Source organism: Podarcis gaigeae (assembly GCF_964106915.1).
Source record: "Podarcis gaigeae genome assembly, chromosome: 4".
Taxonomy (NCBI): domain Eukaryota; kingdom Metazoa; phylum Chordata; class Lepidosauria; order Squamata; family Lacertidae; genus Podarcis; species Podarcis gaigeae.
In genome coordinates this window covers 108,627,729-108,641,412 of record NC_139677.1, presented here as the reverse complement: position 1 = coordinate 108,641,412, position 13,684 = coordinate 108,627,729, and the positions used below count along the sequence as shown (strand labels likewise).

The 13,684-nt window shown below is 51.5% G+C and overlaps 1 protein-coding gene and 1 long non-coding RNA gene across 10 annotated transcripts in view; one reads left to right on the top strand and one right to left on the bottom strand.

Moving 5' to 3' along the window:
- Positions 1-1,951: 1,951 nt before the first annotated feature.
- LOC310844053 lies at positions 1,952-8,508 on the bottom strand. Its single transcript, XR_014563914.1, has 2 exons — positions 8,087-8,508; positions 1,952-6,657 (listed from the first exon to the last, which is right to left on the bottom strand). It is a non-coding gene; the product is annotated as an uncharacterized lncRNA (long non-coding RNA).
- Positions 2,021-13,684, top strand: part of LOC310844050 (uncharacterized protein) — a 12,594-nt gene continuing 930 nt past the window's right edge. Inside the window, exons 1-10 of one of the 9 annotated variants that reach the window (XM_083737656.1) lie at positions 2,609-2,702; positions 4,071-4,125; positions 4,732-4,890; positions 5,624-5,881; positions 8,508-8,624; positions 8,718-8,819; positions 11,365-11,487; positions 11,599-11,691; positions 12,728-12,820; positions 13,661-13,684. The exon at positions 13,661-13,684 is cut by the window's right edge and continues 41 nt beyond it. In XM_083737656.1, the coding sequence (XP_083593782.1) occupies positions 4,071-4,125; positions 4,732-4,890; positions 5,624-5,881; positions 8,508-8,624; positions 8,718-8,819; positions 11,365-11,487; positions 11,599-11,691; positions 12,728-12,820; positions 13,661-13,684 (1,024 nt within the window). In that variant the 5' untranslated portion in view covers positions 2,609-2,702. Of the gene's footprint in view, positions 2,703-3,515; positions 4,891-5,623; positions 5,882-8,507; positions 8,625-8,717; positions 8,820-11,364; positions 11,488-11,598; positions 11,692-12,727; positions 12,821-13,660 lie in introns of those variants that run through there. The other 8 variants (XM_083737657.1, XM_083737650.1, XM_083737654.1 and 5 more) reach the window with 8 other exon arrangements.

Genomic DNA, 13,684 nt, shown 5'->3' with positions numbered 1-13,684 from the left:
GATACCTGGGACTCCTCCCCCCCACTACGCTCTGGTGGGGAAGCTGGTCCTGATTTCCAACTGCTGCTCTGGGAGTCCCCGCTGGCCCCTTGCTTCTCGGGTGTCCCCCTTGGGGCCCCCCTTGCCCTGGCCACCGGCGCCCCCTTCTGTGAATCTTCCGATTCGCTGGAGAGGCTCATGGAATCTCTCGGGCTACTGTCATCTTCTCCTGCGCTGCCCTCGGATTGCTCCCCCTCGCTCTCCATCTCCTCTTCTCCCTGCGCTCCCGCTGCGTCCCTGACACATACTATATTACAAACTTCCCTAAGCTTCTAATAATAAAAATGATGATGATTTAAAAAGTAATGCTAATTGTCAGGGGTTCAGAAGGAGAGACACAGGAGGGGGAGCAAATGGAGAGTGAGGAGGAGGAGTACGAGGGGGGCGCAGGCAGTGACAGTGGCCAGAGTTATTCCACAAGCCTCTCTAGCGAATCGGAGGACTCACAGAAGGGAGCGTCGGTGGCCAGAGCGAGGGGGGCTCCAGGGGGGAAGCCCCAGGAGGAAGGGGCTAGCGGGGAGTCCCTGAGCAGCAGTTGGAAATCAGGACCAGCTTCTCCACCAGAGCGCAGTGGGGAGGGGGAGTCCCAGGAGTCGGGACCAGTGTCCTCACCACCAGAGGGAGGAGAGGAGTCAGGTTTGGCAACGGCCACATCAGGAAGCGGGGAAACGGTCAGAAGGAAAGTCACTGGCTGGGCGCGCGCGCCAAGTTCAAATGTACAGGAGCGCGGCACAGCGGGGAGCCCGGGAAGGGAGCCAAGTCCTAAAGCCCGCCGGAGGGAGGGGCAAGACTCAGGAGGCTCAGCGTCAGAGGAGTCCAGGAAGGAGGGAACCCCAGAGGGCAGAAGGACCCAGCGAAGGAAAGAACAGCGTAGGAGGTGGAGCCGGGCTAGAATCTTAAACTGGTGTGGGTGGAGCAGTGAGTCAGAGGGGACTTAGCCGGTCTAGCGTCAAGACGTGGGTCTGCGCGCCCAGAGCTTGGAAATGGAAACTAAACTTTAATAAAGACTTTTGTATATAACATCCACTGGGCGTTGGTCCTCTGTGAGCTGGGACCTAGCGGCAGTCCTGACACTAATAATCCTTTATTGCTGTTTATCAGTATTAAAAACATGCCAAAACTACCTTCCAGTGCAGGGTGTGGGAAGCAGCTGAGAAACAGCTGTGAGAAAAACCGTGAAACTGCTGGAACCACCCACAACCCGACCTGGGATTGGCCGAAAGGCTGACCTATCGCTGCAGAGAGAATTATTGGGTGTGTGCGAGTGAGGGGGTTCCTAGGGCGGCCATTTTGGACAAGGGCAACGGGACTGGAAAGAGGGAAATGGGCCGGAGGGGGGAATAAAGGGCTGAAGAGGCGCTGCCGCTGCCATGTTGGTTTGAGGGCAGCGGGCCTAGACTAGATTTCAGCATTTCAGGGGTCAGACTAGATGCCTCAGGGGGTCCCATCTCTGCATTTCAGGGGTCAGACTACATGCCTCTGCGGGTGCCATCTTTGCATTTCAGGGCTAATTTGCCACTTAAATAATAATTATTATTCATACTTTAATATTTAAAATTATTATTATTAATAATTTATACCACGCCCATCTGGCAAGGTTTCCCCAGCCACTCGGGGTCGCTTCCAACAAAACGCTCAAATACAAGAACCGATTCAACATTCAGAGCTTCCCCAAACATGGCTGCCTTCAGATGTCTTCTCAAAGTCGGGTAATTCTTTTTTCTCTCGGACATCTGGTGGGAGTTCCACAGGACAGGCACCACCACCGAGAAGGCCCTCTGCCTGGTTCCCTTCAAACCGCCAGAAGGCCCTCAGAAGTGAACCCAGGCATCCAGGCAGAAATCGCGTTTGAATGGGTCCCGTGGTCATCTAGTCCCACCCCCAGCAATGCAGGAAGAATAAGTGATTATTATTTTTTAATATATAAATTTTTATTCTTTTTTTAATATATCATTTTCAACAGTAATTAAACATCCTTTGAGATCTTATTCCAATTTTTGACTTCCATCAATCCTGTCTGAAAATTTTCCAATCTAATCTCTCAGGATGCATTTATCTTCCCTATTACTCGTAATCAAGATCTCTATCTTTTTCTACTTTGTAACACTTCGTATATCTCTCCTTACAAAACTTCTAGCGTAATTTGTCGATTACAGTTGCTCTTCAAATAATTCATATACTTCTTCCAATCTTCTGTCAATCTCTGATCCTGCAGTTTCGAATCCTTCCTGTCCTTTTGTCCAATTCTGCAGAGTCCATTAATTTCGTCTGCCATTCTTCTTTCGTCGGAATTTCATCTTGTTTCCATTTCTAGGCTCACAATACTCTTGCCGCAGTTGAATAGAAAAACAATTTGACATCTTGCCTATTAATGTCCTGACCAAGTAAAATACTTTTTTTTTTAAAAATTGAAAAGCCTAAAAGTAATGAAAGGAATGAGGATTTGTCTGGAAAACGGGTGAAGCATCTTTGTGAGTGGCATTCAAAGCCGCCTTGGAGTCACTTGAGAACATCCCCAGAGAAACAAGGAGGAGGCAGGCTTTTTCTGTCCATTTCCTGTCCATTTTGCTCGCCTGCCAGCTGGATGGGAAGTGTCAAAACGCTTTCCTCCCAGCTCTGCCACCCAGTGATTTTACCCCCAGGACTCAGGATCATCCAGAGAGGTAAATAATGTGATTTATTTCGTTTGCCGGAGAGGTAAATAATGTGATTTATTTCGTTTGCCGGAGAGGTAAATAATGTGATTTATTTCGTTTGCCGGAGAAGTAAATAATGTGATTTATTTCGTTTTCCAAAGTTTGCATGCTTTAATCATCGTCATCCTTGAACAAGAATAACAGCCATCAAGATTACATTGAATTGATCCACTGATTCCCTGGCAATTTGCGCTGAAATTATTCCACGCACACCCCTTACAAATTGGGGAAAATTCAGTTGAAAATGCAACTTCTCTGGGCTTCTCCAGTCTCACGATATGTTGCATTTTCAGATGAATTTTGGGGGGACCACTTCAAACATCCGCTGTGCTTTGGAGCGGTTTGCTCCTTGCAAACAGCCGAAAGTCTAAATTTTGAGGAGAAGCCTGATTTGCAAGGGGTGGGTGGGTGGAATAATTTTGATGGCAACTATGTGTTATTTATTGGCTTTATATACTGCTCAAGGCAGCTCGCCGAAGAAAACCAGAACACAAAACCCACAAAATACATAATAAAATATGACAAACCTAGAATCTCCCCCACCAAAAAGACCACACCCTAAATAGCTATCTGTAACATTTTCCTGCTTTTTGCTATTCCAAATCTGCCTCGCGTTTTCCTACCCTTACAGCCACGCAAGAGATCTATAAGACGGAGAAATATCAACCAATAAGAGAATAAACTGATATGATGACCAAAATTAGGGACCCAGAGGAGCGGAAACCCTTTTGCAAAGCATTTGAAATAAATATGTAACAGTCAGGGGAACGGGCAAGTAGTAGCGAAAAGAAATTAGGATATTCGGCACGGCTGGGAGAGGGTAAGGATATGCAGCAAGAGAAATGGGGAGACCAAGGAGGGATGGAATACAAAATAAAAAATAAAAATAGCATATACAGCAAGAGGAGGAGAAATTGGGAGACCAGGAGGGACATAGTACAGACCTATTAGATGGATGGTGGCAATCTAAACTTTTATGTATTAAAATAAAAATATAGTCTTGTCCTTTGGATCTCTCATTTTGGCATTTCTCATTTAGGCCCGTGTTGCAGACGCCTTTCTTCTGCTTCCTACAAGGGAACCCCAATGCCTATTAGTTCTGAAGGGCAGTCACAGAAAGAAGGGGGGCTGGGTGCATGGAGCCATTCCCAGCGCTTCTTGTGATTGGGATCCATAGATAGCTGGAGAGAGAACGCCAAGGATTCATATTCATAGCTGCTGAGAACGCCAAGGTTGCAGGTTCGAGAAACAGCAGCATCTTCCTGTATCGCAGCGGGTTGGTCTGGATGACCCTCAGGGTCCCTTTTCTCTTCTCCCTCTGCTTTCTCTCCGCAGATGAAGATTTGCTTCTTCCCCAGAAAGATGGCAGCAAGTGGCTTGCTGGCGCCAGGTAACCGTTTGCACAGCATCCGGCTCGCGCCTGGACTCTGGACTGTGTACGTTTCTCCCATCTGGCTGTGTACATTTCCAACTTGGACACAGTCCAGTTTTCCACTCTGGTGGGTTGCCTAGATGAGCCAGAGCGGAAAGAGAGACGTAATTTGTGGTCAGGAGAGGATCCTTCAGAGATCCAGTCCCCCCACTAGCCTGGATTCGTGGCTCTGCGTCACGCCAAGGCCAACGTTCTCCAAGCCGCCACTTATAATAATAATAATATAATTTATTATGTATACCCTGCCCATCTGGCAGGGTTTCCCCAGCCACTCTGGGCGGCTTCCAACAAAACACTAAAATGCCATAATCGATTAAACATTAAAAGCTTCCCTAAACTTCCAGAGCTCGAGCTGAAAGGGACCCCAAAGGGTCATCCATCCCAACCCACCGCTAGGCAACCATCTCCGCTCTTCCATCCCAGACCAATGGAAAGGATGCGTTGCAGGGGGTTGGGCTGGATGACCCTCAGGCTCCCAATCCAGTTCTATGCTTCTACGTTTGGACTTGCCGGTGGCAGGACTAGGTGACCCTCGGCTAGGATTCTGCGTCCGTTTCTCTGCAGTGCTGCTCTGGCTGGCCAAAGTTGCCGCCGGCTCCCCTTTCCTGCTTCCCGCTCCCGAAAACACGTCCGACCGTGGGCTGCCTGCTCCAGGGAGAACGAATTCGTCGGAGGACGTCCTGCAGTGGCACGCAGGATTCCCAGATCCCCTGGAAGACCTTGGTAAGTGTCACCTACGTAAAGGTCAAGGGACCCCTGACCATTAGGTCCAGTCACGGCCGACTCTGGGGTTGCGGCGTGCATCTTGCTTTATTGGCTGGCGTACAGCTTCCGGATATGTGGCCAGCATGACTAAGCCGCTTCTGTCAAACCAGAGCAGCGCACAGAAACGCCGTTGACCTTCCCGCCGGAACGGGACCTATTGATCTACTTGCACTTTGATGTGCTTTCGAACTGCAAGGTTGGCAGAAAAGTGTAACCTAGGGGTCCTCTTTAAGAGCCGCCCCGCTTTAAGGGGCTGGGAAGAATGCGGGAAAGGACCACAAAATATTATTAAATATCTTAATCTTGTTCTTCCCTCCCCAGGCGCATCCTAATATACATTTAGTAAATTGTTATTACAGGTATTGATAATGAGAAATAAAATAGGAGAGGCAGGCCGGGCCACCCACATTTGAACAGGCGCCAAAAACGAGGCGGGAAGGATAAATCCCCCCCTTCGCGCACAGGGACCCCAGTGTCAGTGAGTTCCACAGGTGAGCCACAGAAAGAATGCTGCCAGTCCAGGGAGCCATGGACTCCAAAAGGTCGAAAACAGCAGGGCAAACAGGACAAAACACTCTCTTCCGAGCCAGGATTTCATTCTTTGGGGCAAAATGTTCCCGTCTTGCTGGGGGTTGGTCTGGATGACCCTCAGGGTCCCTTCCAGCTTTTGGGTTCTTTCCCCCGTTTTCAGAGCCTCCTGCCCAGCCGGTCATCCACAGAGAACCTTCTCCGCAAAAGCCCGGCATCCGCTTGTCCTGCTGGGTGCCGAGCGGCACAGTGGAGGCCGTCGAATGGAAAAGGGACGGGAAACCGCTCTCCGGGGGCCAAAGGGATGACCTTCTTCTTCTCCTCCTCTCCGGGATGGAGACGTCCCACTGCGGCTCGTACTCCTGCAATGCCAGCAACCGCCGGGGCTGGAAGGAGTCGCCCCAGCTGGACGTGACGCCGGGTGAGTAGACGGCAAGTGGGGGGCACAAAGCGGAAGAAGAATCCGGGCCCTCTCTTCTCCCACGTTGCAACGTTTCGCCCTGTAGTGATCAGGTGGGATTGCTATGAGGAATTAGAACAAATCTAGAGTCAGCCATCTGGGTCAGCAAGGAAAGCATTGCGATGACTGGGTTTCAACTGTGATAGGAATTTTATGGTCTTAGATATATGGTAATGTTCCTAAGCATACCAACCAAGATCAGCACAGGAAGACCCTCCTGGAACCATTTTGATTCCTAAACTGAGCAAATGTTTTCTCGGCAAGGTCAAAGTGGGAAACCTCCCCATTGTCTCACAAATCCGGTCTTAAGGGCACATTTAAGATATGAATAGGGTGTGAGCCTGTGACCTGGCCCAGGAACTAAGTATCATTACAAAAACTAGCCCGGCTCCCCAGGCAATCCAATCAAGTGACCATTAAACAGGTAACCTGTCAGACGAGATAAACAATGCACTCAGATTTCTGCTGTAGACTGCCTTATCTGTGATGTAGGTATGACTAGCCAGGCTCCCCAGGAAATCCAATCAAGTAACCTACCAGACAGGAGATAAACAAGGACAGGAGAAAAACAACATTCAAAATTTCTGTTTTAGACCGCCTTTTCTGTGATGTAAGTATGATGTATCTGAGGGGTGGTCTTAGGTTACACCCCTTCTGTGATGTATGTATGATGTTTCTGGGAGTGGTATTGCCTTGCCTTGCTACACGGCCATAGGATCCCTTCCCCATCAATGGGTCTATGATTCCCACTGTCAGGACTGCCGCTAGGTCCCAGCTCACAGAGGACCAACGCCCAGTGGATGTTATATACAAAAGTCTTTATTAAAGTTTAGTTTCCATTTCCAAGCTCTGGGCGCGCAGACCCACGTCTCGACGCTAGACCAGCTAAGTCCCCTCTGACTCACTGCTCCACCCACACCAGTTTAAGATTCTAGCCCGGCTCCACCTCTTGCGCTGCTCTTTCCTGCGCTGGGTCCTTCTGCCCTCTGGGGTTCCCCCCTTCCTGGACTCCTCTGACGCTGAGCCTCCTGAGTCTTGCCCCTCCCTCCGGCGGGCTTTAGGACCTGGCTCCCTTCCCGGGCTCCCCGCTGTGCCGCGCTCCTGTACATTTGAACTTGGCGCGCGCGCCCAGCCGGTGACTTTCCTTCTGACCGTTTCCCCGCTTCCTGATGTGGGCGTTGCCAAACCTGACTCCTCTCCTCCCTCTGGTGGTGAGGACACTGGTTCCGACTCCTGGGACTCCCCCTCCCCACTGCGCTCTGGTGGAGAAGCTGGTCCTGATTTCCAACTGCTGCTCAGGGACTCCCCGCTAGCCCCTTCCTCCTGGGGCTTCCCCCCTGGAGCCCCCCTCGCTCTGGCCACCGGCGCTCCCTTCTGTGAGTCCTCCGATTTGCTAGAGAGGCTTGTGGAATAACTCTGGCCACTGTCACTGCCTGCGCCCCCCTCGTACTCCTCCTCCTCACTCTCCATTTGCTCCCCCTCCTGTGTCTCTCCTTCTGAACCCCTGACATCCACCCCCCCTCGAAGCCCCTCTTCCCCCCTCCCCCTCTTCAGGTGCGGGTTCCGGGCGCTCTAGAGTTGTCGGGGTGAGTTCAGGATACAGTTCGTCCCCCGAGGCGTGCAGCCATCGTGATAAGTCCGGAAAGTCCTCCATGGGCTCGTCGACTGCGATTCCCTCCGCTTCCATCTCCTGGGCGGTGTGTTCGAAATCTGAGGCCGCCCCCACATCACTCACGACCCCTTCTCCCCCTGTCGCCTGAGGTGACGCCACTTCCCAGGGTCCCTCCGGCATGTCTCTGCGCCATCCCACTTCGGGTTGGTCCTCCCACCAATAAGATCCCCCCGTGCCAAAACCTGAGAGCGAGCCCTCTGGTGGTGAGGACACTGGTCCCGACTCCTGGGACTCCCCCTCCCCACTGCGCTCTGGTGGAGAAGCTGGTCCTGATTTCCAGCTGCTGCTCAGGGACTCCCCGCTAGCCCCTTCCTCCTGGGGCTTCCCCCCTGGAGCCCCCTTCGCTCTGGCCACCGGCGCTCCCTTCTGTGAGTCCTCCGATTCGCTAGAGAGGCTTGTGGAATAACTCTGGCCACTGTCACTGCCTGCGCCCCCCTCGTACTCCTCCTCCTCACTCTCCATTTGCTCCCCCTCCTGTGTCTCTCCTTCTGAACCCCTGACACCCACAAACACTTCTCTGGTGAAAGAGGCCCAATAATTCTGCGGCTCCAGAAGCAGACCTGGTTGGAAGAGAGGGGAAAGCGAAAGCAAACTCTGAATCAATCTTTCCAGGGAATGGTAGAGTTGGATGGGACCCCACTGAAAAACCTCCAATTAATGATTCGGAAAGGACCCCCAGGGTCATCCAGAACAACCCCAGGCAATGTCACCATGGGCGTACCTGGGATGGGAGAGAGGAGAGAGGCATGGGTGCCCGAGCACCCACAACATTCCCATGGAGGGTCTGGGCACCACCAAATTTCGGTGCCAGGGCCATGGCACCCAGTTGACACTTCTGGAGGGGGGAAGAGGAACATTGGAATTCCTCCCGGAGGTGCTTGATGTCTCCTCTCCCCAATGGGCTCCATCCTGCAGGGATCTCCATGATGCTGGGGGTGTCCTTCCAGCTCTCCGCCTCAGCCCTGGTGAGTGCTGCTTTCTCCGGATGGGGGATCCTCTTGCCATTGTGCCAGCCCCATAAACTCCAGATCCGTGAGTATTTTTTTGCCGTGGGTTGGACTGGATGATCTTAGGGGTCCCACCCTTAGGTGCTACCACCCTCTTGACTCCCATCTCGCTCCCCAGGAGGGAAGGCCTGGAAGTGGCTCAGCATCTATGTCAACGGACTGACAGGCTTGGCTTCGGCCCTTGCCTTCGTGGCCCTGATCCTGTGGAGCTATGATCAAGGTGAGGCGGGAAGGGGCTTTCGGAGAAGAGGAAGAAGCTAATTTGCCGTAATAATAATAATAATAATTTAGTATTTATACCCTGCCCATCTGGCAGGGTTTCCCCAGCCACTCGGGGCGGCTTCCAACAAAACACTAAAATACAATAACCAATTAAACATTAAAAGCTTCCCTAAAGAGGGCTGCCTTCAGATGTCTTCTCAAAGTTGGGTAGTTCTTTTTCTCTTGGACATCTGGTGGGAGGGAGTTCCGCAGGGCGGGCGCCACCACCGAGAAGGCCCTCTGCCTGGTTCCCTGCAACTCGGCTTCTCACAGCGAGGGAACTCCCAGAAGGCCTGCGGAAGTGGACCCCGGCATCCAGGCTGAACAATGCGGGTGGAGACGCTCCTTCAGGTCTACTGGACCTTTGAGGCCGTTTAGGGCTTTTCTTGGATGGGACGCGGGTGGCACTGTGGGTAAAACCTCAGTGCCAAGGACTTGCCAATCGTATGGTCGGCGGTTCAAATCCCCACGGCGGGGTGAGCTCCTGTCTTCGGTCCCAGCTCCTGCCCACCTAGCAGTTCGAAAGCACCCCTAAGTGCAAGTAGATAAATAGGTACCACTTTATAGTGGGAAGGTAAATGGCGTTTCCGTGTGCTGCGCTGGTGCTGGCTCGCCAGAGCAGCTTCGTCACGCTGGCCACGTGACCCGGAAGTGTCTTCGGACAGTGCTGGCTCCCGGCCTCTTAAGTGAGATGAGCGCACAACCCTAGAGTCGGACACGACTGGCCCGTACGGGCAGGGGTACCTTTACCTTTACCTTTCGGGCTTTCAAGGTCAGCACCAACCCTTTGAATTGTGCTCGGAAACGTACTGGGAGCCAATGTAGGTCTTTCAAGATGGCCGCTCCCAGTCCCCAGTCTAGCTGCCGCATTCTGGATTAGTTGTAGTTTCCGGGTATCTTCAAAGGAACCCCCTCGTAGAGCGCATTGCAGTAGTCCAAGCGGGAGATAACCAGAGCATGCACCACTCTGGGCAGGTAGGGTCTCATCCTGCATCCCAGATGGAGCTGGTAAACAGACACAGAATGGACCTGCGCCTCCATGGACAGCTGTGAGTCCAGAATGACTCCCAGGCTGCGCACCTGGTCCTTCGGGGGCACATTTACCCCATTCAGGACCAGGGAGTCCTCCACACCCGCCCGCCTCCTGTCCCCCCAAAACAGTCCTTCTGCCTTGTCAGGATTCAACCTCATCTTGTCAGGATTCAACCTCCCCCATCTGTTAGCCTCCAACCGTCTCCAGGCACTCACACAAGACCTTCGCTGGTTCCCATTGGAAAGAGAGGTAGAGCTGGGTCTCATCCGCATAATACTGAGCTTAAAGGAATACTGGGCTTAAAGCAATGGACAGCCATAAAAAAAGTCTGATTTTCCTTTGGAAGCATCTAGTAGACTAGTTGCCTTTTAGGGGGTTGGACGCAGGGGTCCTGTCCGACTGGACCGGCCCACCATCACCCTTCCTCTCCAGGAGGACTAGGTGCCTTTTAGGGGGTTGGACATGGGGGTCCCATCTGACTGGACTGGCCCACCATCGCCCTTCCTCTCCAGGAGGACTAGGTGCCTTTTAGGGGGTTGGACACGGGGGTCCCATCTGACTGGACCGGCCCACCATCGCCCTTCCTCTCCAGGAGGACTAGGTGCCTTTTAGGGGGTTGGACACGGGGGTCCCATCTGACTGGACCGGCCCACCATCGCCCTTCCTCTCCAGGAGGACTAGGTGCCTTTTAGGGGGTTGGACACGGGGGTCCCATCTGACTGGACCGGCCCACCATCGCCCTTCCTCTCCAGGAGGACTAGGTGCCTTTTAGGGGGTTGGACATGGGGGTCCCATCTGACTGGACCGGCCCACCATCGCCCTTCCTCTCCAGGAGGACTAGGTGCCTTTTAGTGGGTTGGACATGGGGGTCCCATCTGACTGGACCGGCCCACCATCGCCCTTTCTCTCTAGGAGGACTAGGTGCCTTTTAGGGGGTTGGACATGGGGGTCCCATCTGACTGGACCGGCCCACCATCGCCCTTCCTCTCTAGGAGGACTAGGTGCCTTTTAGGGGTTGGACATGGGGGTCCCATCTGACTGGACCGGCCCACCATCGCACTTCCTCCCCAGGAAGACTAGGTGCCTTTTAGGGGGTTGGACAAGTGGGTCCCATCTGACTGGACCGGGCCACCATCGCCCTTCCTCCCCAAGAAGACTAGGTGCCTTTTAGGGGGTTGGACATGGGGGTCCCATCTGACTGGACCGGTGCACAATCGCCCTTCCTCTCTAGGAGGACTAGGTGCCTTTTAGGGGGTTGGACACGGGGGTCCCATCTGACTGGACCGGCCCACCATCGCCCTTCCTCTCCAGGAGGACTAGGTGCCTTTTAGGGGGTTGGACATGGGGGTCCCATCTGACTGGACCGGCCCACCATCGCCCTTCCTCTCCAGGAGGACTAGGTGCCTTTTAGGAGGTTGGACACGGAGGTCCCGTCCGATTTGACCGTCCCACCATCGCCCTTCCTCTCCAGGACTCTCGGCCGCCCTCATCCTGCCTCTGTTCCTCCTCATCTACATCGCGATGGTCACCCTGCTGGTCGTGGGCACTGTTGCCTTCAAGATGGACATGATCCACCAGATCACCGACCCGGCAGGTCGGTCAGCGGGGCTGGGCGGCGTCCTCCACCCTCCACCCTTTTGGGTCTCTTCCGGGTTCTTGATTCTCGCGACGGGTTCTCAATTCCCTCCTCTTTCTTCTCCTGCAGCTCAGCGGCTGGTGGACTTCAGCACCCCGACAGGGGTGATCTTGGTCGCTGTGACGTGCAGCCTCCTCATCCGGCAGGTGGTGAAGTTGGAAGGTGAGACTGGCAGGTGGCTGAAATTTCTATGTCATTTGATGTCGTCTGAAATGTGGGGGGATTTGGCACGGATTGGCTCACAACGTAGAAAAACAAATAAAATAAATAAAAATAAAATAAAGTGAAGAATAAAATAAAATAAAAATAAAATATGGCAAATGAAATAATAATTATTATTAGTTATTCAATGGGTATTGTCAGGGGCTCAGGAGCAGAGGCACAGGGGAGAGAGGAAATGGAGAGCGAAGGGGAAGAATCGGAGGGCAGCGTAGGGGAGTATGAAAGTGGCCCGAGAGATTCCATGAGCCTCTCCAGCGAATCAGAAGATTCCCAGAGGGGGGCGCCTATGGCCAGGGCAAGGGGGGTCCCAGGGGGGACACACCAGAAGCAAGGGGCCAGCGGGGACTCCCAAAGCAGCAGCAGGAGATCAGGACCAGCTCCTACACCAGAGCGTGTATACTGCCCTATACCCGCAACTCTCAAAACTATAATCACAATGATTACAATAATCAATAAAAATAACAGCAGATCACCATGCTTTTGGCCCTTGGGCAATTCAGCTTCAGGGACTACACATTCACTCCTTAAGATGCACAGACATTTCCCTTTACTTTTTAGGAAGAAAAAAGTGTGTCTTATAGAGCCAAAAATATGGTACCATATGGAAAATGAAATAATAATTATTATTTCTTATTCAATGGTTAAACTGCCCTACACCCACAAGTCTCAAAACTATAATCACAATGTTTACAATAATCAATAAAAATAACAACAGATCACCACGCGCAAAATACCGCGAAACCTACAAAAGCAGTAGGAGAAGCAAGGACACCCAACCTAAAATTATTGTTTTTATTAAAATTATTATTAAATTATTATTATTATTATTATTATTATTATTATTATTATTATTATTAATACCCTGCACTCATCTTCTCTCTTCCCAGCTGATTCTGCTGCCCCTAAAGTCCTGGTTTGGTGGGGGGAGTTTTAAAAATATCTTAAAACTTTGGCCTGGCTGTTGTTTTCTTCACAGAGCAAGGATGCGCTGCACCAGTGGACCTGACACCTGTTGTTGCAGGAACTGCTGGGATGTACTTCCTCCCCTTTGCAGCAATTGTTGCCGTCCGTAAGTAACTCCGCCATTGTAGATAGGGAAGGTTTGGCCTTGCTGCGGGTTGGACTGGATGACCTTTGGGGGTCCCAGCTCTGCCATTGTATGATTCTGTGTTGAGATTCCTGCACTGAAGATGACGGATTTTTCAGAGCTAGCCAACCTAACTGGAAGAGTCCATGACCAGGAGGAGGTGGAGTATCAGGAAGAGTGAATTAAATTGAATGATTACTTAGTTAAATTTAATTAAATTTAATCCAATCTTCCTGATACTTCTCCTCCTTCTGGTCGCGGACTCTTCCAGTTAGGTCTTAGTTAACTGTGTTAAATTAAATTGACTGAAAACAGCTTGCAGATACTTAATTGGCTTAGGATTTTATTTACGTTAAGTGATGAATTCATATGTTTAATTTCATAATGTGAAGATCTAAGGATGTTAATGTTTAAGTTGAATTTTAGAAGAACTGTGATTTGGAAAACCATTCAAAGGACATGCAATGAAATTCAACCAAGGGGAAGCGAGGACGTCAATTAACAATGTTAATCAGTGTTTCAATAAGGCTATGATTTATGTTTGTTTGTCTTATGTGTTGGTTTGTTTATAATGTTGTGAAAACCGATAAAAAAAATGGGGGGGGGGGGGAGAGAAGAGATTCCTGCACTGAAGCCTCCGTTTCGCCCAGTTCCTTGCTAACCTCCTCCAGCGGACCCTTTGGTTCACGTCAATCAATCAATCAATCAATCAATCAATCATATGGGCCTCTAGCCACAGGAGGAACTGTATAATCGTAGAATGAGAGCTGTCAGGGACCCGACTGCAAGGCGGGAATCTCAAAGTTGTGGTTGTGTTTGCAGATTGCGCCGATATGAAGAGGAGGA